Raw genomic sequence first — 19,948 nt, 5'->3', positions numbered from 1 at the left:
CGGGGTGGGGTGGGGGAGAGAGATTTAGAGACAGGAAGCGGAAGGGCGGGACTTAGAGCCGTAGGCAGTCGGCACAGAGGGCCGAATCCGTAAGGCCCGTTGAACGTTTGCGGGGGAGGTGGCTTCTTCCGGTGGGGCAGAGGAGCAGCTTCTTCAGCTGAAGGACACCTGCAGCGGGGTCTGTGCGTTTTGGAAGGTGGGTGTGGAGGGGAACCCGGGCTCGGACCTCGCGGCTCCGCTTTGTGGGGCTGGCCTAGAATCCGACCGTTTCCTGGTCCGGGCACATCGCGAGGTCTTCGCTTTGGGTGGGGGACGTGGGGGGCGGGGAGAGTGATGGTGAATGGAAAAGAAATTAGAGAAAATGAGGGCCGGGCGTGAGGGTTCGGACGGTGGCTGGGAAGCTTTGGTGCGAGGTAAAGGCCCCCTTCCCCCAGTTTATAAAGGCCTTTAGAATGCATTTTCCAGTGGAGAGAAATGAGGCCCGCAGCGAAGGGAGTGTCCCAAGGTCACCCAGTGACGTAATATTGGATGAGAACTCGGGCTTCTGACCCTCTCTGGTCATGTTAACCTCTTTCCCACTGTATGCCCAAAGCAGTTTGTTTGCACTGAGCTGTGCTTAGGAAGCTGTCCAGCCAGGCCTCCTTTAGCTGCGCTGCAGCCTTTGTCAAGCGCGAGTGAGTGTAGCCCGCCTTCTGCGCTTCGCCGAGCCCGCGATAAGCGGGTTAGATTTCAATCTGTTCGATCAGTGGGGAAGGCCTTTCCTAGGAGGTAGGCAGAACAGAGAGCTGTAAACTCCTTTAAGTGCAAGAGGCTGCTTCTGGTACGTGAGCGGCTCTCCCTCGTCTTTGCCTCCTTTACCGCGTCATCTCACCAATCCAGGTAGGTGTCCGGTCCGACACAACAGCGGTACCGAGAAAAAAAGTAGCGAGGGTAGTTTCTGAAGTGCCCATTTTACAGGTGAAGAGAGGCGTGGAAAGATTAATTATATTTAATAGCAGTTCGCCGCTTAATTAGAAACAAGCGAAGACCCCGTCGCTTAGACTTTGCCATAGGCTACAGTTTAGCAATTAGTACAGTTTAGTCTAGGTATTTTTCATTAATGTCTTTCTAAACTGAAGTATGACTCAGAAGGAAAGCAAGTTTCAGTTCAGTTATTCCACAAAGTACCATCTAACACAAGGATTCCTGATGTTTGCCCAAAAGTAACCTGCAGTTTGCTGAGGAAGCAGACCCAAGTGCTTGCAGGCTTTGCTCCAGTTTATCTGTTTCCCCTCCATCTCAGCGTTTTTTAAGAGTCTTTCTTTACAACCTAGACTAAATTGCAGTTCCTGTACTGTGCCTTTCCCTGCGGTCAGAATTAGTCCTCTGTGTAATATTGGAAACATCAGCCTTCCTTCCATATTGTGTGGAGAGAAGTTTAAAGCACCTTAATATTGTTTCAGTTGGACACCATTTCACCTTCTGAAAATGTTTGTTAAACACAAGGTAGTGGGAATTATCAGTTAATAATTGGACAAAGTTAAGCCCTTGTTTTCTGTAGGGTTTCTCCGAGAAACCTACTTGATACTGTGAGAATCCAAAAATCTGTTCTGAAGATGAATGGGAAAGCATGTGTTTAATAAGTTTACTAAAATAAAACAATTAATATGAAAGCTATATCATAAAGATTTCTTTTAATGGAGATTTTCCTACTTGGCCTGAACTGGCCAAGGCCCCTAAGGTGGCCCAGGGAAGTTTGGAATCCTTCATTGCTACAAGAACTTTCTTGAAACAGTTTTCAAAATTAAGGTCATTTGTCCAAAGTTTCATTGCCAATTCTATGCACGTGAAGGCCTTTGAATGGTAAACTGGAGAGTGCCAGTTTCCATAGCAACAACTTCCTCGCAGGTCTCTCCCGCTTCCATTTCATCAAGAGCCAACTGAGTCACTGCCACTGCCTACCAATCTCGACCGGACCTCGACCGGCTCGTTTATATTGCCAATCGACTCGGCGTGGCGTCGGTCGTGGTAGATAGGCGGTCATACAGACGAATTTTCGAGTGTTGTTCTGGTGACCTTTGAATGTGCCTTTACTATTTTTTATTATAAAAGAAATATACGCCTTTGTGAAATACATAGGTTCTATAGCTGTAACCCCGTTTTAAAGTTTGCTGTATATTCTTTCAGGGTTTTTTCCCAATATAATTACTAATAAGCATCTCGTTTTGTTTCTGTTACTGCAGTGTTTTTCAAACTTTTAACATACATCAGAATCACTTAGAGGGCATATTAAAACAGATTGTTGGGACTCAGGTCCTTCTGATTAAATAGGCCTGAGAATTTGCATTTCTAACAAGTTGCCATGAATAGTGACAGTGTGGGGACCAGACTTTGAGAACCATTGATGTGCTCTATAATGTCCAGAAATAGGATTTTTTAAATATTTAACATGACATTGGGACGTGTTTCCATGTCAGTACATAAAGATCTGCGTGCATGGGGACATCATTCCATGTCTATATATAAAGATCTCCATGCATTCTGTTTTCTTCAGTGAAAACCATCACTTATTAGTCTTCTGTAGACGGACTTCTAGTTCTTATTATTCTCATAAACTGTATTTCATTTAACCATCCTTGAACCATACTATACGTTTCTACTTTGTAATATTTCTATAAGGATAAATTTCTGGCAAACAAATGAACCAGCTAGGTAAAAGGGTATGCTAAGTTTTTAATTTGATAGCTGTTGCAGAAGAATTGCATATTAGGAAGGTTGTACCAGTTTACACTCCCTCCAGGCAACAGAGAGAATCCTTATTTTCCCACATTCCCACTACTACTGCTAATTATCATAAATTTATCTTTGTAGTCTGATGGCTAAATATTGGTCTCATTTTACATCTTTGATCATTAGGTGATGTATGTTTTACCGTTTTGCGTTTGGCCACCTTTATATTTTCCCTTCCCTAAGATGATTAAAATATTTGCCCATGTTTTCTTCAGGATATCTTGGCTTCACTTTTACATTTAAATCTTTTGATCTGTTTTGGTGTAAGGAGTAAGGATTTCAGCTCCCCCCACACACACATCAATAGTTAGTATGTATCAACTCCATTTAGTAAATGATCCCTTCTCCCCCTTCCCATGGAGGTCCTAAATTTATAAGAAAAACTGTAAAAAGAGGGGTTGCAAGGTGAGCTGTTTAGTTGGTGGTTACCCCTCTGAGGAACTTTGAAAAGTATCACAAGCTCCAGCTTTCAGCTAGTCTTAAAACTGATTAATTCCAGGTACAGTGTACTGTGGTATAGATAGAGCCAGGAATGAAAACATCAACCAATATTGAGTCAGAGGATGGATTTAAAGACTACTGTGTTCTCTTCCTGTGCTGAGTGATTTGATATATATTCTGGAGTGTTGTGTGATAACAACCAAGATAAAGTCCTCCTTCCAAACGTTTCTCTTATCAGCAAGGTTTTTTCCACCGTTTTGCTGCTGCTTTGTTGGGTGAGGCATACATAAAATTTACAACATTTATATGCAATGAATTTTTTTGGATTTTTTAATTAAAAATTTTTTTTCTTTTAAATTGCATCCAAACCAATTTGTTGCTTTCTTTCTTTTTTTAAAAGATTGAAATCATGGCAGGTCCAGAAACTGATGCCCAGTACCAATTCACTGGTATCAAAAAATATTTCAACTCTTACACTCTCACAGGGAGAATGAATGTAAGTATTAATGATACCTTTAAGCAGTTGTTTTAGAATAAGATGTGACAACAACTCGTTTACTTTTTCCTTTCTTTTTCAGTGTGTACTGGCCACATATGGAGGTATCGCTTTGATAGTTTTATACTTTAAGTTAAGGTCTAAAAAAACTCCAGCTGTGAAAGCAACATAAATGGTAAGAAATTAACATTTAAAACTTTATATAACTTTGCCATTTTGATCTTAGGGGTCCCCCCCCACTATACAAGTATATTGTTCAAAATTTATTACAATCAAGAAAAAAGAAAAATATTGTCCATGTCCCCATTACCCTGACAATTTTCGTTAACATTTCAGTTTAGCTCTTTTTTAATATATTTGTTTGGTTTCCAGTGGCTATGATCCGTATCTGTAATTTTATCTTATAACATGCATGTTCTCTATAATTTGAATGCATGAGTGCTCATGGGTATATGATTTATTTCACAGAGGAAATGTCTCCTACTAGAATTTTTTCTTAATATAAATAACATTACAATGAATGCCTTTGAGCATGAAGTGTTTGTATCTGTGATTGTTTTCTTAAGGTGAAGCGCTTTCCCAGAGGGTTGTGGGGCGCCTAGCTTTCTTCCCCAGGCAGTGTTGAATAACATCAGTTTCTGATTTTTGTTAATCTGAGGAGTAAAAATAATTTCTTTTTGATAAAGTTGTATGTTTTTTCCATTTGTTTACCACTTGTATTTTTCTTAACATTCTCTGTGTTCTTCTCATTTAACATTTGGGACTTTATCTTTGTGAAGACCTTCTCTCTCTTGTATAAGCTCTCTTAATAGTTATTAACCAGCCTTTTAAATCAGTTGCAAATATATCTTGGTTTTTGCTAGTTTCAATTTTTATGTAAGCCATTCTGTCTTTTCCTTAAATCCCCCTAGACTTCATTTTCTTCTTATAGTGCCACCCAACCCCCATTTGCCCTTGCTTGAGTAAATATTTGTTGTGTTGGTGGTAGATGAGGTGCAGAAAACCCAAAACCCAGATCTTTATCTAATGTAGCCCTCCATGACAGAAAATTTTTTCCTCTCCTCTTAAAAACTTTTCCAGTCACAAAACTATTGACCTTAAGGGACTGACTGCATATCCCAGAATGCAGTGGTCCATGGCTTGTTCCTGACAAACAGGTAGTTTTTTGCCCAATTTTTCATGTTAGGTTCCTCCTAACTTTGTTTTTACAATGGGGATAATACCACCCTCCTTGTTTTCTACTGTTTAAAATACTACTTTATGAAAAAAGATGTTACTCTATGTACTAGGCTTTTCTAATGGTATACATTTAGCATCATACTGAATTATTGGCAGCTCTTTTGTTAAAGGGGGAGTGTTAAATTGTATTAAGCTGAGAGACACCTAAATTTTGGGGGGTTACTGACTCCTTTGAGAATCTAATGAATTTGCATTCAATTTCAGGGGGGTTCACGGATAGTCTTGTACTAGTAATTACTGAATGTCTTAAAAGTAGAGTTGAACACATTGGTGTCTAAACAATTTTTGTTTTGTTTATAGGATTCTCAACTGTACGTCATCTGTTAAGTTCCCATGCCTGAAGAAGCTAATGTCAGCTCATCATGTGATACCCAATTTGTACAATAAATTATGAACCTGGAAAAGCTGGTTGTCTTTATTTACAAGATATCAAAAATATAAAAACTGTACAAAATGCAACAAAGGCAAAAAACTGGCAGTGACTTGGTCTAAATCTTTTAGTTTCCCAAAGCAAGGCTCAGTACTGGAGGTAAGCAATTGAAATGTCTGACTTCAAGTGTACTAGGTTGTATGTAGCCATTTTAGCTGAAGTAGAACATGGAAGTTAATTTCTTCACCTGGTTTATAGTGTTTGCGTGCACTCAATCCAACCGGTATAAATTCAGATGTCAATGGATGGTTGTACTTCATCTATTTCTCAAAAAGTAATTGTAGTTCACCCTACCCAGTTAACGTACATTCCACTAATCATGAGCCAAGCAAAAATGGTAGTGGATCATTTAACATAGTACTTGAGTGCCATACAGTAACTACATTTTTACAGCAGGAACATACATGCTCATAGAATTCTTCAGCTAAAATTCAGGATGGTATTATATTACTCAATTTGAACCTTGAAGCAGGATGAATTACTGAAATCAACTGATTTTTTTCTAAACATAATAAATTAAAATAGCATTTGAACAGGCGATGCATAGTTTCCACAAAATCCAAAGCACCATAAATGTCCCCTCCATGAACATAATACCTCTTATTCAACTAACGGAAATTAGTTAAATGTGGTTGCTATAGAAATGTGGAACTATCCTGTTCAGATTTTCCAAGCAGCATACTTCCAGATCCATATAGACAAAACATTCTTTGTAGCTTAAATATTAATCACTGAGGTATTTGCTTTTAGTCTCCCTTTTTCAAACAGTAGCTTCCAAAGGTCTTTAATACCGATGGTTTATTGCGGACTATAAGCTCCTGCAGCTAGAACCAAGTTTCTTCTAGTAAAATGGAGGTGTACAACTGGTGTTGATTTGGTCATATATGTTCCCAACAATAACTCCTGTGAATTCTCAGGTAAATTTATATGCCCAGTGGCTGTAGTAAAGTCATCAGTCTCTAAATCTTCAAATGCTTTGATAGCATCCCATAACCGTACTGTATTATCCATTGAACCTAAGGGGAAATCAAAGGAAACCATTTAGTAGCATCTGCCTTATTTAGATTCTGAGATTCTGTCAAGTATGCTTTATGCATTTACTTTTTATTTCTGGTGAAAAAAATCTGAACTTGATTAATAACTATTATTCCCTCTAAAGAAGCACTTCAAGCAGTAGTTTTAACCTGAGAAGTCAACATACATATAGGGTAACAATCTGGAATCGTGGCTAAGGAGAAGCAAAACTTAGAAAACAGCAGGACTTAATTTTGCAATGGTCATTCAGTGCTTCCTTTAAATATACCATTGACCCTTTACCACAAAGCCATATCTAGTCATTTACCTGATGCCAAAATTTCACCATCTCTACTAAATCTAAGTGAACAGACTGTATCACTGTGGCCTTTTAATTCTCCAACCATCAAACCATGTCCAATATCCCAAAGGAGTACTCTGCCATCTGTTGCTCCTGTAGCCAGGAATCTCCCATTGGGAGAAAATGTCAAGGAATGAATTGGTCCCTAGAAAAGAAGTCCATGGAAAGAATCAAAAATAGGGTTAAAAATACCTAAGAAAATAAGACAAAAGTTAGAATTATAAAGTTTAGTGGTGCGAATAGTATCTTTAAAATGTGTCACTGGTTAGTTTTTTTTTAACATCTTTATTGGAGTATAATTGCTTTACAATGTTGTGTTAGTTTCTGCTGTATAACAAAGTGAATCAGCTATATGTATACATATATCCCCATATCCCCTCCCTCTTGCGCCTCCCTCCCACCGCTCTAAGTGGTCACAAAGCACCGAGCTGATCTCCCTGTGCTGTGCAGCTGCTTCCCACTCCCTGTTTTGCATTTGGTAGTGTATATATGTCAATGCTACTCTCTCACTCTATCCCACCTTACCCTTCCCCCTCCCCATGTCCTCAAGTCCATTCCCTACGTCTGCATCTTTATTCCTGTCCTGCCCCTAGGTTCATCAGAATCATTTTTTTTTAGATTCCATATATGTGTTAGCATATGGTATTTGTTTTTCTCTTTCAGACTTACTTCACTCTGTATGACAGACTCTAGGTCCATCCATCTGGTTAATTTTTAAACTATTTTTATCTCAAAAGAACCTTGTGCGCTGGAATAATGAAGGTATAAAATACCTTGTGTCCAGTGAAGATCCTTACACAGTTCCCATTCAGGACATCCCAGAGCCGCACAGTTCTGTCTGCAGAGCCCGTAGCAACATAATTAGAATTGGGATGGAATCTGGTACAATTCACATCAGCAAGATGGCCAGCAAATATCCTTAAAGGCTGATAGTGATCTGTAGCCCAGAGCCTTTTAAAAAAAATTATTGAAAACAAGGTAATTAGTTAACTGTGAAATGCCAAAATCAATATAGAAACAACCATGTGAACTGTTAGCTCCAAATGGGTCCCACTCAGTAGTTACCTGAGGGAAAGCAGATGGAATGACTGAACCTAACATTCTTTTTTTTTTTTTTGGCCGCAGTGCGGCTTGCGGGATCTTAGTTCCCTGACCAGGGATTGAACTCGTGCCCTCGGCAGTGAAAGCGCAGAGTCCTAACCACTGGACTGCCAGGGAACTCCCTAAACATTCTTAAGAAAAACTAATTGACACGGTACAAAAAATTTTTAATTCTATAATCCTTTAGTTCTCTGTATGTACACCCCCCACTCCAACTCCTAGTCTAACTTATAGAAGAGTATTTTTCCCTAGTTTTGGCCACCACATAATTAGTTTCTAACCCAAGACACCTCATCCTCAACTTCTAAGGAGATGACAGGGAAATAAACGTGCTCACAGTGGTTCTAAAAGACAAGGTTTAGCATCCGGTTGGGGAAGGGGAGGGCATGGACTCTTGGTATAGACATAATTGCAGACATAGTAATATTCCTGTCCCAAATTCGTTTTCAAATAAGGACCTATAAATGCTGATGTTCTCAAAATGTGATCCTGAATAACAAGCAAAAATGAGTTTGGCTGGAGTTTCTAATTCCCAACAAGAAACCATTCTGTTCCTTGAATAGGCCCAGTCCTAAGCTCATAATGTTCTTACCGAGCTACTCGGTCGTGGCCCCCTGACACAAAATAATATCCATATGGAGAAAACTGTGTGTCCCACACTGGATAGTTGTGTCCTTTATATCCCACCAAGCAGGTAAATGTTTGAAGACTCCACAATCTAACAGTTCCATCTTCTGAAGAGGAAAGCAGGTAGTTCCTGAGAGAAGAGAAGGTAGTACATTCGATTCCTAGAATAACTTAGTTACCTGTCCAGTTTCTCTGTACATTTGTATATATTAAACATAGCTAACTGACATGCTACATCTCACTTTTAATTTATACATGAAATTCACAGTAGATAACAAGAGTTGAAAGTACTAATGTTAGCTGTGACACTCTACATCTACCGAGCACCTACTGAATGAGGCTAGATTATTTTAAAAACATCTATTAAGAGGAAAATCACAGTTCTTCGAAAAAAAAAAAATACCGAAGAGGTAATGACAAAAAGTATGATCAAATAAGGTCACCTGAGAAAGGCTTCTAAGAAATGCGATATGTCACTTAAAACTTAATTTTTTACTTTAAAATGGAGATGCTATTTTCATATCCTGTAAAAGTTGTGTAAGAATTTAAAAGTAAACATCTTTTGGACCAAAAAAAAAAAAAGCCAAAACAAAAAACACTATAGACGCGAGAATAATACTCTGCCTTCTTCAGGAATGAACAGAAAAGCTGAACTACTCAGAAAGTACTATGGTTTTCAATGAAATCAGAAGTTTCCCTCAAGTAAAAATGTACCATCTGGCTAAATCCTATAAAATAACAAAAATCCTCATTCTCAAAGTTTCATAAGGATAAAAATCTTGATGGTTTGAAAGCTATTATCTATAAAATAAGATACAGATGGTATTATGATAACAAAATACCCTCCCTGCATTTCTACAGAATGTTAGAGATCATGAAAAATAGGCAAACACATATTTGTGGCTTTCAAATTCCCTTTTCAGTATTCTCTTAGTTCTTTTGATTATACAAAGATAAATCTTCAATTGATAGGTAATATGCCTTTAATATCAGTCATCTGTTGTGAATTTGGAGATGACAGAAGACAGCAGTAGCCACAAAACCCAAAGAAAGAACCCAAAGAAGCAATTCAACCCCTACTGGAGTTACACAAAACTAAAGTTGATTTTTATAACCAGCAGACACTGAAGCTATGTATCCTGATTCTGTAAATTTGGGTATTATACACTAGTACCCCAAGATAAATCAGCAGAGGGCAAGATGCTAAAAGATAACGCACTACTATGTATAAAATAGATAACTAACGAGAACCTACTGTATAGCACAGGGAACTCTACTCAGTGCTCTGTGGTGACCTAAATAGGAAGGAAATCCAAAAAAGGGGATACATGTATACATATAGCTGATTCACTTTGCTGTACAGCAGAAACTAACACAACAATGTAAAGCAACTATACTCCAATAAAAATGAATTTAAAAAAATTTTTAAAGGATAATAAAATAGTTCTCTACAAAAAAATAGTAATAATAAAAGATAATGGGGCTTCCCTGGTGGCGCAGTGGTTCAGAGTCTGCCTGCCGATGCAGGGGACACGGGTTCGTGCCCTGGTCTGGGAAGATCCCACATGGCGCGGAGCAGCTGGGCCCGTGAGCCATGGCCACTGAGCCTGCGCGTCCGGAGCCTGTGCTCCGCAACGGGAGAGGCCACAACAGTGAGAGACCCGCGTACCACAAAAAAAAATAATAAATAAAAAAAAATTTAAAAAAAGATAATGAATGATAGGCAACCACAAGATTTTTCTAAAGGAATTTTCCCCAACATTCTCATAATGTTCCCAGTAGTTAACTTTCATATAATCTCAATGTAATACAGCAGTATTTAATTTTTTTGTTTGTATTTTACCTATCTGGACTGAAGCTGGCTCCATAGACGGGCCCACTGTGACCATACAAAATCTTCAACTCACTTGCTGTTTTCTCATCCATGATTCTTTCTAAGACATCATCAGATTCTTTATCTATGAGGCTAAGATCTAAAATGGTTCAGAAATGTTAATTTTTTTAAGTACATTCATTAAAACATTTTAAGGCAATTACATCACAGTTCAGGAGAAGAACTAACATTTGAACTGTTCCTCCTACATACCAACCACTGTGCTAATGCCTCTAAATTAGGTGCTATCATCCCAGTGTATAAGAGAAGAAAGTGAGGTTCAGAACAGTTAATAATATGCCAGAGTGCACACAGCTATTTAGTGTTGGAACTAGGGCTGAAACTCAAATTTATCCATTATATCACCATGTTTCACAAAAGGAAACTACAGAAATATTAAAATAAATTATTGAAAATGTATTATCTTGTTTAACAATACAGTTAGCAAGAAACTTTCTTTAAAATGTAACCCTGGTCTTAGTTCATTTTAGCCATTTTTATGGCTAAAACAGAAAGTACTCTCCCACTATTTAAAGGTTTTTTTTTTTTAATTCACAAGCAAACAATCATAAACTGTTAGATTTTTAACCTTAGGGAGTTTTCTAGCCTAATGCCCTCATTCTACAGATGAGAAAACTGAGGACCAGTGAAATTAAACCAGACTAGCACCCCAGTCTCCTGATTGCCACTCCAATGCACTTTTCACTGTTGGCAATGTTATTAGCCGTTTTGACTTAAAGTAAAATCAAGTGAAATTCTGCTAAGATCACAATGTCTTCTGTATATTTCTTGGAATCAAGATTGGTGTAAACTAACAATGAGCTTATATCCTGACAGGTCATGTCAGTTACCTGCTGCTTGTTTGACACTACGAAGCTTTTTGGGTGTCACAGACCACACTCTGACAGTTGAATCTGCAAAACCTCCAGCAATCAAACTAGAATCATCAGTGACATCCACTGCAGTGAGGCCCTGCCAATTAAAAAATATATATGTATATATAATATACACACACACACACACACTAAATGATACTGTTTTAGGGAAAAAATTATAATCACATCTTAGAAAATATATAATGATAGCTATTTTTCTCATATAAAAGATCATTTGAGATTTCATTCTCCTTTGAAATCAACTGTTCAAAAGCACTTACTTTGAGAACATGTCATTTACCCCTTTTTGCCCTCTGAATTTGGAGTGCATCATATAAAGCAAATGTTAATCATTTTTGCACTTTACTAAATATATCCTCAGCAGCCTATTATAAAGCCTTATGTCTATAGAGGCTTACAGACATAAAGATATGAAGAATTCTTAATAAAAAATATTAAGTTTACATAAGTACTTAAGTTCAAGAGAGATGAACCACATAGCTTCCTCCTTTTTCAAAGCCTAGCAGAATTCTGATCAGTGAAATGAAGGACACATACAAGCAAGATTCTGGTACCTACAAGTCGCTAAAGGTCTTTTAAACATTGCCTTCTATCTATTCTGAGCAATGTCCAATTCTCCTTTCCTAACTGCTGTCTTTAAGCCATATTTATATCAAGAGTTTAAAGAAGAAATCTTCGTTTTAGTTAAGACATCTAAGTTACTTTTAATGGTAATCACTGTTTTTCATGACTCCTAATTTTCTCCCAGAAAGTGCCAAATCATATTACCAACCTGGTAAGCATTGAGGAATGTATAGAAACAAATTGAGGGTAAACAATCTGGCCCAAGGCGTACTCGTTTGGTGGTTTCTTTCATATTCATTATCTTATCCAATTTATCTGAATCTTTCAACTCAGGAAGAGGGATTCTGTGAAAGAAAAACAGACTGGAAATTACTCTGAATATTAAATAACTTGAACCATCTATAACATTGTCTTAAACTTCCACACATGTTCCTGAGGTTTTTTTCCTCACCTGTTTTGAGGTGGAGCATTGGGATCTTGTTTTTTGCTTTTGGATCCGATACTATCTTTTTTAGGCTTCTTCTTTTTAGGTTTTCCTTCTTCATTTTCTCCTTCTTCATCCTCATCATCCAAAGGCACCTCAATTTCTGGCTCTTTTAATAAACCAAAAAATACCTACAAGTCAAAGGAGCCAATTTTTTAAATTACTTTTTTGTTCATTAATACATCCTTTTCATATCTTGATAGGAGGAATCACAATTACAACAGGGTCATGTATATCCTGAAGCAGATTCTGTACTTGTCTACCCAATAGCCAATCTCCCCTTCTTCCTTACTAACAGAACCCTGATTTTGTTGGAGCAGCAGTATGCTCAGATAAAATCATTTCTGTTGCCGGGCTCCCTTGAAGCCATACAATGGCCATATAATATCATTCTGGCCAATAGATGTACACACAGATATACTGGGTAGTGTTTTAGAAAAAAATACTGTTTTCCTGATAAAAAGGGAGAGATTCAGCAGGTATGTCTTTCATCCTCCCCCTTCTGCCTTCCTGGAATACAGATGCAAAGCTGGCGCTGCAATAGCCACCTGTGAGCACAATGAAGAAAGCCACATTCTGAAGATGGCAGAGCAGAAAGTAGAAGGAGCCAGGGTCCTTGATGGCATTGTGGAGCCCTCACACCAGCCTAGGAGGGCCTTCTGCTTTAATTCATTTTATGTGAGAAAAAACTCTTACTTGTTTCTGCCAATGTAGTCAGGGTTCTGTTAAATGCATCCATTCCCAAATTCTCACTAATATATACATCATCCTTAGAACATGAAACTTAGTATACAGTGTAATATTATTCCCAAACTAGCTATAAGAAAAATGTGTAAATTATGTAGATGGAAATGCTACAATTTTTCATAATCTGCATTATATAGTTCTTAGGTTTATTCCCATACCTTTGATTTGTTTGCCTCTCGTTTAGCCTCTCCTGCCAAACTTCCCACCATCGCATCTATCTGTTGCTTACTACGCGGCATCCCATCAAAGATGTCAATGTAGAGGTGCTCCTGAACTATGTTCCATATCTGATTGTTCTGTTTCTCCTGAAGATGCCTCTTCAAGAGTTGGTACGAGTCTCGGGAAATACGCAGAACAAATTTACTTGTTCGAAAATCCAACATGGTCTCATTCCCTTTCATGTGTTCCTTTTTGGTAAGACTAGATAATACTCGTAGGTCATCCTGGTAATAACATTCCTGATCTCCATGGAACCTGTTTCAGTGATTTTAAAAAGTCATTTTTCAATGTAATCGTTAAGGGATCTGCCTCTCCCCCATATATTTATAAACATCCCAGAATATTTTCAACGTAGTAGTCTGAATAATCGTGGACTAAGCTGTAGGATAAGAAGTAACGCATTTCAAAATGATTACAATTCAGTTCTGAATTCATCCTAAAAATGACCAATTTAATTCTCTAATGAAATAAACGCATCATAAACATTTTAAGAGAATTTGAAATAAATACCATAAATGAATGAAAGATAAGCTATCCACCATTGGCAGACAGTCTCATTTGAATGCCACCATTGGTAGACATTTGAAAATGTTAGAAACTTTGCTCTACTAAATTTTATGTTCTCTCAAAACTCACTTTTTAAAACTTTTTATTATGGGAAATTTCAAACACATACAAAAGTAGAAACTATTATAAGGAATTCAGTGTACCTATCACCCAGCCTCTCAACAATAATCAACACATGACATTCTCACAAAACCCATCATTTTTAGTGATTTCGCATATTCTTAATACCAGATATAAAGATTAAATATCCGTACTTTAATAACATGACTAAAGAACAAACGTGTTGATATCAAACAGTGAGCACTCCCATTTACTCACCATTACCAAAGGCAATTAAATAAAGCTTTCAGCCTTGGTGACAATTACTAAATTTAAATGTACTTTTGTTTCTACAAATCTTAATTATCCTAATAAAATAAAATGTAAAGATCATATATTGACACTCACAAAGAGCAGCAAGCAATGCAAAAACATTTAGAAAACAAATTAAACATAAGATATTAGGACTGTAGCTCTGACACATAGCCAATAGATTCCTAAACTGTTACCTGTGCTACACTATTATGACTCATCAAGACATGAATTAAGAGTTTCTGTCTAAGATTTGAATGAAATTAGAAATCTCAGCCTCTTGGTGTTGTATTAGTCGCCACCAATAAGTTCATCTGAGCATGGGTCCTGGCAAGGGCTGAGACTGTCCATGACAAGGACACAGAAAGTCAGTCCCCTATGATATTCCAGCTTCCTATGTGAGGAGATGGCTACACCATGAGACTGGAAGAGAAGGTTTTTTGATGACAGTACTGTAAGAAAAATTAGCTTAGAAATTCTGTCACCATCAGCCATAATCTTTTCTTTCAGAAACACTGAGCTACAGAACATTTGCCTTATATACTTTCTATTAGGCACTGTAGAATAATGAATGAATATAATGACACAGAAGCCAGGAGTCCTGAGTTCTACTGTTCCTCTATTACCACTACCTGTGTTACCTGACAAGTTCTAGCTTCTGGGTCTATTGCTTGTACCAAAGAGCTCTCATTTAAACTGTTAAGCACTGCCTCCTTCTTAAACACTCCTTTTCTTTGGCTTCTATAACTTAACACTCTCCTGGTTTTCTTCCTACTTCTCTGGCCTCTCCTTTTATATCTCTTCTACTTGGTCATCTCTTCTACTCCTTTTATTTCTCTTCTACACCAAATGCTGGAGTTCCTTGAGGTCCAGGCCTAGCCCTCCCATTGACTTATTTCATGCTCCTTCCTAGACAGTCTCATCCCTATCCATCAATATTGCACACACTCCAATTTATGGCTCCAGTCCCTACCTCTCCTCTAAGCTCAGAGCCTTATATATCCTCCATCTATCAACTTGACATCTCTTAAATAAGTCAAAGGCGTAAACAAATCTGAACTCAAGATTATTCTACAACCTGACAAAACCAGTCCTCTTCTAGGGTTTTCTACCTCAGTGAAGAGCACCCCTATCCAGCCAGGGGAGCCAGAAACCTAGGGATTATCAATTATACTTTCATCTCCCTTACACCTCCATATCCAATCACTCACCAAGTGCCTCAGGAATATGTCTACTTCCCTTCACCAACGCTATCACACCCTAGTCCAGTGTTTCTCAACAGGGTTGCGACTAGTATCTGGGGCAAAACAATTTGTTGCTAAGTGGGACTACCTGCACGTATTGGAACTTTTGGAATCCCTAAGACACCTGATCCTCCAGCCTAGTCATTACGACAACCAAAATCACCTCCAGTTTCAAACAGCCCAGAGGAAGGAGGCATAATATTACCTTCAGTTGAGAACCAGTACAATAACCCCCAAAATGGTCAATCTATAATCACTGTCCCCCACCATCTGTTCTCCCCACTGCATAAAGGTCCTTTCAAAATGTAAATCTAATAATAACATGGTCCTTCAATGACTTCTCTGGCAAAGATGTCTCACTGTCCCCAAATATCCATTTTCTTCCTTCTTCCTCCACAATAAAACACCTGAATACTAGCTGTCACATAGACACCTAGGTAAAGACCATATTTCCTACCTCCCTTGGCCATTGACTAATGACATAAAAAAGGGAGAAATATATGTCACTTCCAGGAAGGATGTGTGCCCTCCCTGCTGACTGTAACACTGATATGATTTCTTAGAGCCAGAGAATCACCTTGTACCACAGGTGGAAAATGCATGACAAGGATGTCAGAGCTATAAAATCAACAGAGCCTGGGTCCTTGATAATCAAGGACTCCATACCAGTCCTAGACTGCCTACATTCATGAGAGAGAGAAATAAACTTTTATCGTATTCAAGTCTCTACTGTTTGGGGTCCAGTCACTCTCAGTCTAATCTAATCCTAACACAGCTTCATATTGCTCTTAGGATAAAAGTAAAAATAAACTTTTATTTATGCCACTCTTGTTTTGACTTTTCGGTGAATCTCAGCCAAATCTAATCCCATCCAATACAACCTCCTACTGCTCTGAGGATAAACAAAGACCCTCAATATGGCCCAAGAACCGCCTGCTCCAGCCCCTAATCAACCGGCCAGCTTCCTGTTGTACCACACCCCACCCTCACACTCTGCTCCAGCCACACTTGCCTTTCATCTCTGTACCTACCATGATCCTTCCTGCCACAGAGCTTCTCCTGCACACATGCTTCTCCCTCTTCTCTTCCCCTGGTTAACTCCTGTTCAATCTTCAGATCCTACCTCAAGCATCACTTCCTCTGGGAGCCTTCCCTGACTTCTGCAACTAGATCAAATCCCTCATTTTAGGTTCTCATAGCACCAGGTACCTCTCCTTCATAAAGTACTTTTTGAGTTGCAGTCTTACATTTGTGTAGTTACAGATGCGTGTATTCATTATATATATATAGCTATATATACATATTATATATATACATAAATTCACATACTTCTCAAAGAATGATTTTGCTTCATTCTCATGTTGATTGTAGACTAGTTCCAAATACATGTGTACAAACAGGGGATAAAAGAGTTGGGATAACTCTGCCCGATGGCAGTCCAAGGAACATTCAATGAAGTGTTTCAGTCCACTATAGTATTCTTCATACATTGTGGGGTCTCCTTGTTGGTTGTAGGCTGATAGCACGGCACTGACATCCGGCTGGTCTTCCACAGCTACACTTCCAACTGTTTAAAAAATGAAAAATAACTTTCAGGAAAGTGACCTGACATGCACCAAGAGACTAAGGCTGTTTTGCTAAGGTCCAGAGGTGAATTGTTTCTCAGATGTTTGTCCTTCTCCTCTCAAACGCTCTTCCCCAACTCAATCACATAATCTTTTAATGGGATTCACTTTGTTTCAGTCACCCATCCAAAATTCCTTCGGTTTGTCCATATCTTAAAATAAAATTTTCAAATCAATAACAGAAAGATTCAGTATTTTTCCTAGAGGTACCTTATTTTAAAGACAAATTTTATAAAACACGGTATGTGCAAATCAAACAATTATCTTAATCTTCTCTCAAGGCTCAGTGCAAATGGCACCCACCACCACCAAGCTATGCCCTGGAGTAACATTTCCAGCTCTCTGAACTACCTAAATATTTTGTAACTGTCCAGCAACACATCCTATCCTGTTACCTTCATAGATGTACATCTATCACTCCCTATAAAATATAAGCATGTTAATGGTGGGAAGGACTTGCCTTATTTATATTTCCAAAAGGCAAATCTATTTTATATGCTTAAAACAATTTCCATAACCATTATTTCAAGGCAAAAAGCATGAGTATTTATTTGTAATATTTCTATCCCAAACAATGATACATCTGTCAATCGAATCAGAGTTTGTTGGAAATTTTTAAGTTGCAATTATAGTACTGTTATGCTTTTTACTGCACAAATTTTAGAGAAGTTCTTTAGAAGTTTACTCTGATGGCCTCTTTTCCTCCCTACTGGTTTCTGAGTTACAATCTAAAAACTAGGTCAAGTTTCTGAAGAGATGAGAGATTACAGCAAAATAACCAACAACATAATTCATCCATCTTATAGTTCATTCACAAAATTCAGCATTCAAAACATTCCTCTCAATCACATTTGCATACATTTCCACTTATGGGTTACAATGCTACATATTCATACTTCACTTCTGGCAACGCTGCAAAGTTAGGTCTCATAAATACAAAAGGGGAGGGGGGAAGCCTCAGGTGTCAGGGATGGATACCTAAGCATAAACTTATCAGTGCCAGATATTTTACATATATTATATCTAAATCTCACAATAACCCATTTAATAGAGAGGGGAAAAAAACTCTCAAGCTTAGGAAGAATAACAATCAGCATCACACAAGTAAAAGCAATAGAGACAGAAACTGAACTCAGGTCTGCCCAACGCCTGTTCCTAAGTGAATGATTCTCAAACTTTGCCCTACATCAGTACCCCTTGGAAGCATTTATTTTAAAACGCAGATTCCCAGACTCCACCTGCACAGGGTCTGATTCACTAAGTCTGAAGTGATGCCCAAGAATCTGCATTCCTCTAAAAGATTTAAAACCAATGTTACTTAGCCTATATTTTGAGAAAGACTGGCTACACTGTATTCATCATTCCCTGGCTGTGTGTCCAAAGCAAGTCCCTTGGCCTTTCTCAGTCTGTTTTCTCATCTCTAAAATAGAGGTACTGTCTACCTCACAGTGGAACTGAGAAAAGTAAGATACATAATAAAGTATTTATAGTAAAAGTACGTTAGTACAAAACTGTACAAATATTGCTAGTGTTAATGTATCCCTGCCCAAGGCTCAAGAGCCCAAATGAGAGGAAAGGGACCAAAAGCCTGAAGTCCCCGCCTCTTCGCGCCCACCGTCCCCATACATCCCTCAGCTCAACAGCTCTCCACAGCCTCTCGCTGGAACTGACAGCTCGGAAGAGGGTTTGACTGCGCAGCCGGCGCACCAGGGAAAGGGGCGGGCATGTGGCCCTAGAGGCGGGCCCAGGAAATTCAAAACAAGCCCGCAGAGGTGCAGGCCTGCCAGCCTCTGCCTTCCCGGCTCGCTCCCCTTCGTGCCGGCCCTGCCTCGCCGGGACCCCGCGGCTCACCTTTCCCCGGAGCCGCAGGACCTGTCGCTAAGCCCGAGACGGCGGCGGACCCCGAAGCACCGCTGACCGGAGGGTCGGGGGCCGCAGGGCCGGGGGCCGAGGCGGTGACCCGACTAAGAAGCGCGCTAGCCGTCTCAGCGCCGGCGCCGTCCGCCTCTCCCGGGGCTCCGGAGCCCGCCACTGCCTCCTCCAGCAGCCGGGCCTCACGGCGCAGCGCCTCTTCGGCCTCGCGGAGGTTGCTCTGCCGTAGAAACTGCAGCACGGCCAGCAGAGTCTGTCGGTCGTGGGGAGCGCCGGCCTCCGGAGCAGCGGCGGGCACCGGGGCCGCCCCCGCCGGGGCAACGGCGGAGACAGCCACCGAGGGTTTGGGGGTCCCACCATCCCCGCCGGCCGACGACGACGCCGCAACGTTCCCACCGCCGCCGTTGGGGCCGTTGTTGGTTGTGCCGCCGCCACCCTCGCCAGCGCTGTCCCCCGTCTGCGGAGGTAGCAGCGTCGGCGGTCCCTCAGGCTCTAACTTGACCGCCACCTCCGTCTGCTCCTCCGCCAGCGCCGCCATCTTGCGGCTGAGCCACCTTGCGCCGTCAAGCGTGATTGCGTTTTCGCCACATGGAGGGCGGGGAGGAACATTTTACGACAGCTCTGGAGGGCCATTTACGGCAGTAGGAGGGGCGAGAAAGGAGAAGAAAAAGGAATAGGAGCAAGAGCAACTTTCAAAAGTGAGTGACAAAAAGACAGGAAGTGAGAGTTGGCGACTGCCTTGTGCTTTTGCCCGATAGTAATTACGTTTATTATAGACCAGATATATTCAGGCACTGCGATAGACATTTTACATTTTGTGACCTTTAATTCAACAGTTTTTTAAGGTACTATTATCTTCACGTTACAGATGACTCAACCAAGACCTAAAGACAAAATGCCAGATCAAGATTCGAATCCAGGTCTTTAATTTAAAAGCATATACTATTTACCACAGGGAGCCTTCTGAGATACTGGTAAAGTTTTATGTTTTGATCTGGGTGGCGGTTACTTGTTTTTTTTCAATTTAT

At 39.6% G+C, this 19,948-nt stretch overlaps 2 protein-coding genes across 3 annotated transcripts; one reads left to right on the top strand and one right to left on the bottom strand.

Annotated features, from left to right (window-relative positions):
* The first annotated feature begins 26 nt into the window (after positions 1 to 26).
* On the top strand, positions 27 to 5,349 carry ATP5MK (ATP synthase membrane subunit k). Its single transcript, XM_027112493.1, has 4 exons — positions 27 to 196; positions 3,611 to 3,706; positions 3,789 to 3,881; positions 5,246 to 5,349. The coding sequence occupies exons 2-3, from the start codon at positions 3,620 to 3,622 to the stop codon at positions 3,876 to 3,878; spliced, it is 177 nt and encodes a 58-aa protein (XP_026968294.1). The 5' UTR covers positions 27 to 196; positions 3,611 to 3,619; the 3' UTR covers positions 3,879 to 3,881; positions 5,246 to 5,349.
* TAF5 (TATA-box binding protein associated factor 5) lies at positions 5,334 to 19,499 on the bottom strand. Of its 2 annotated transcripts, XM_027112491.1 has the most exons (11): positions 18,900 to 19,498; positions 16,753 to 16,990; positions 13,201 to 13,516; positions 12,263 to 12,426; positions 12,020 to 12,155; positions 11,203 to 11,323; positions 10,322 to 10,451; positions 8,444 to 8,608; positions 7,524 to 7,701; positions 6,718 to 6,895; positions 5,334 to 6,391 (listed from the first exon to the last, which is right to left on the bottom strand). In XM_027112491.1, exons 1-11 carry the CDS (start codon positions 19,456 to 19,458, stop codon positions 6,174 to 6,176), a joined length of 2,403 nt encoding a protein of 800 aa, XP_026968292.1. In that variant the 5' UTR covers positions 19,459 to 19,498; the 3' UTR covers positions 5,334 to 6,173. The 2 variants fall into 2 exon arrangements, with proteins under 2 accessions (XP_026968292.1, XP_026968293.1); XM_027112492.1 differs by lacking the exon at positions 8,444 to 8,608 and having other exon boundaries at positions 18,900 to 19,499.
* Between the last annotated feature and the right edge of the window lie 449 nt (positions 19,500 to 19,948).

The sequence above is a fragment of the Aethalodelphis obliquidens genome, unplaced genomic scaffold (genome assembly GCF_003676395.1).
Source record: "Aethalodelphis obliquidens isolate GAN/ISIS:26980383/991018 unplaced genomic scaffold, ASM367639v1 scaffold11, whole genome shotgun sequence".
NCBI lineage: Eukaryota > Metazoa > Chordata > Mammalia > Artiodactyla > Delphinidae > Aethalodelphis > Aethalodelphis obliquidens.
This window is presented reverse-complemented; position numbering and strand designations above follow the sequence as displayed.

What these genes read in the sequence shown, in the direction of transcription:
- ATP5MK (XM_027112493.1), top strand. Translation starts at nt 3,620, where the DNA reads ATGGCAGGTCCAGAAACTGATGCCCAGTACCAATTCACTGGTATCAAA. An exon ending in CTCTCACAGGGAGAATGAAT is followed by an intron (nt 3,707 to 3,788) that starts GTAAGTATTAAT and finishes TTTCTTTTTCAG; the next exon opens with TGTGTACTGGCCACATATGG.
- TAF5 (XM_027112491.1), bottom strand. Translation starts at nt 19,458, where the DNA reads ATGGCGGCGCTGGCGGAGGAGCAGACGGAGGTGGCGGTCAAGTTAGAG. An exon ending in GCAAAATCATTCTTTGAGAA is followed by an intron (nt 13,517 to 16,752) that starts GTATGTGAATTT and finishes TCACTGAAACAG; the next exon opens with GTTCCATGGAGATCAGGAAT. An exon ending in AATGCTCCACCTCAAAACAG is followed by an intron (nt 12,156 to 12,262) that starts GTGAGGAAAAAA and finishes TTTCTTTCACAG; the next exon opens with AATCCCTCTTCCTGAGTTGA.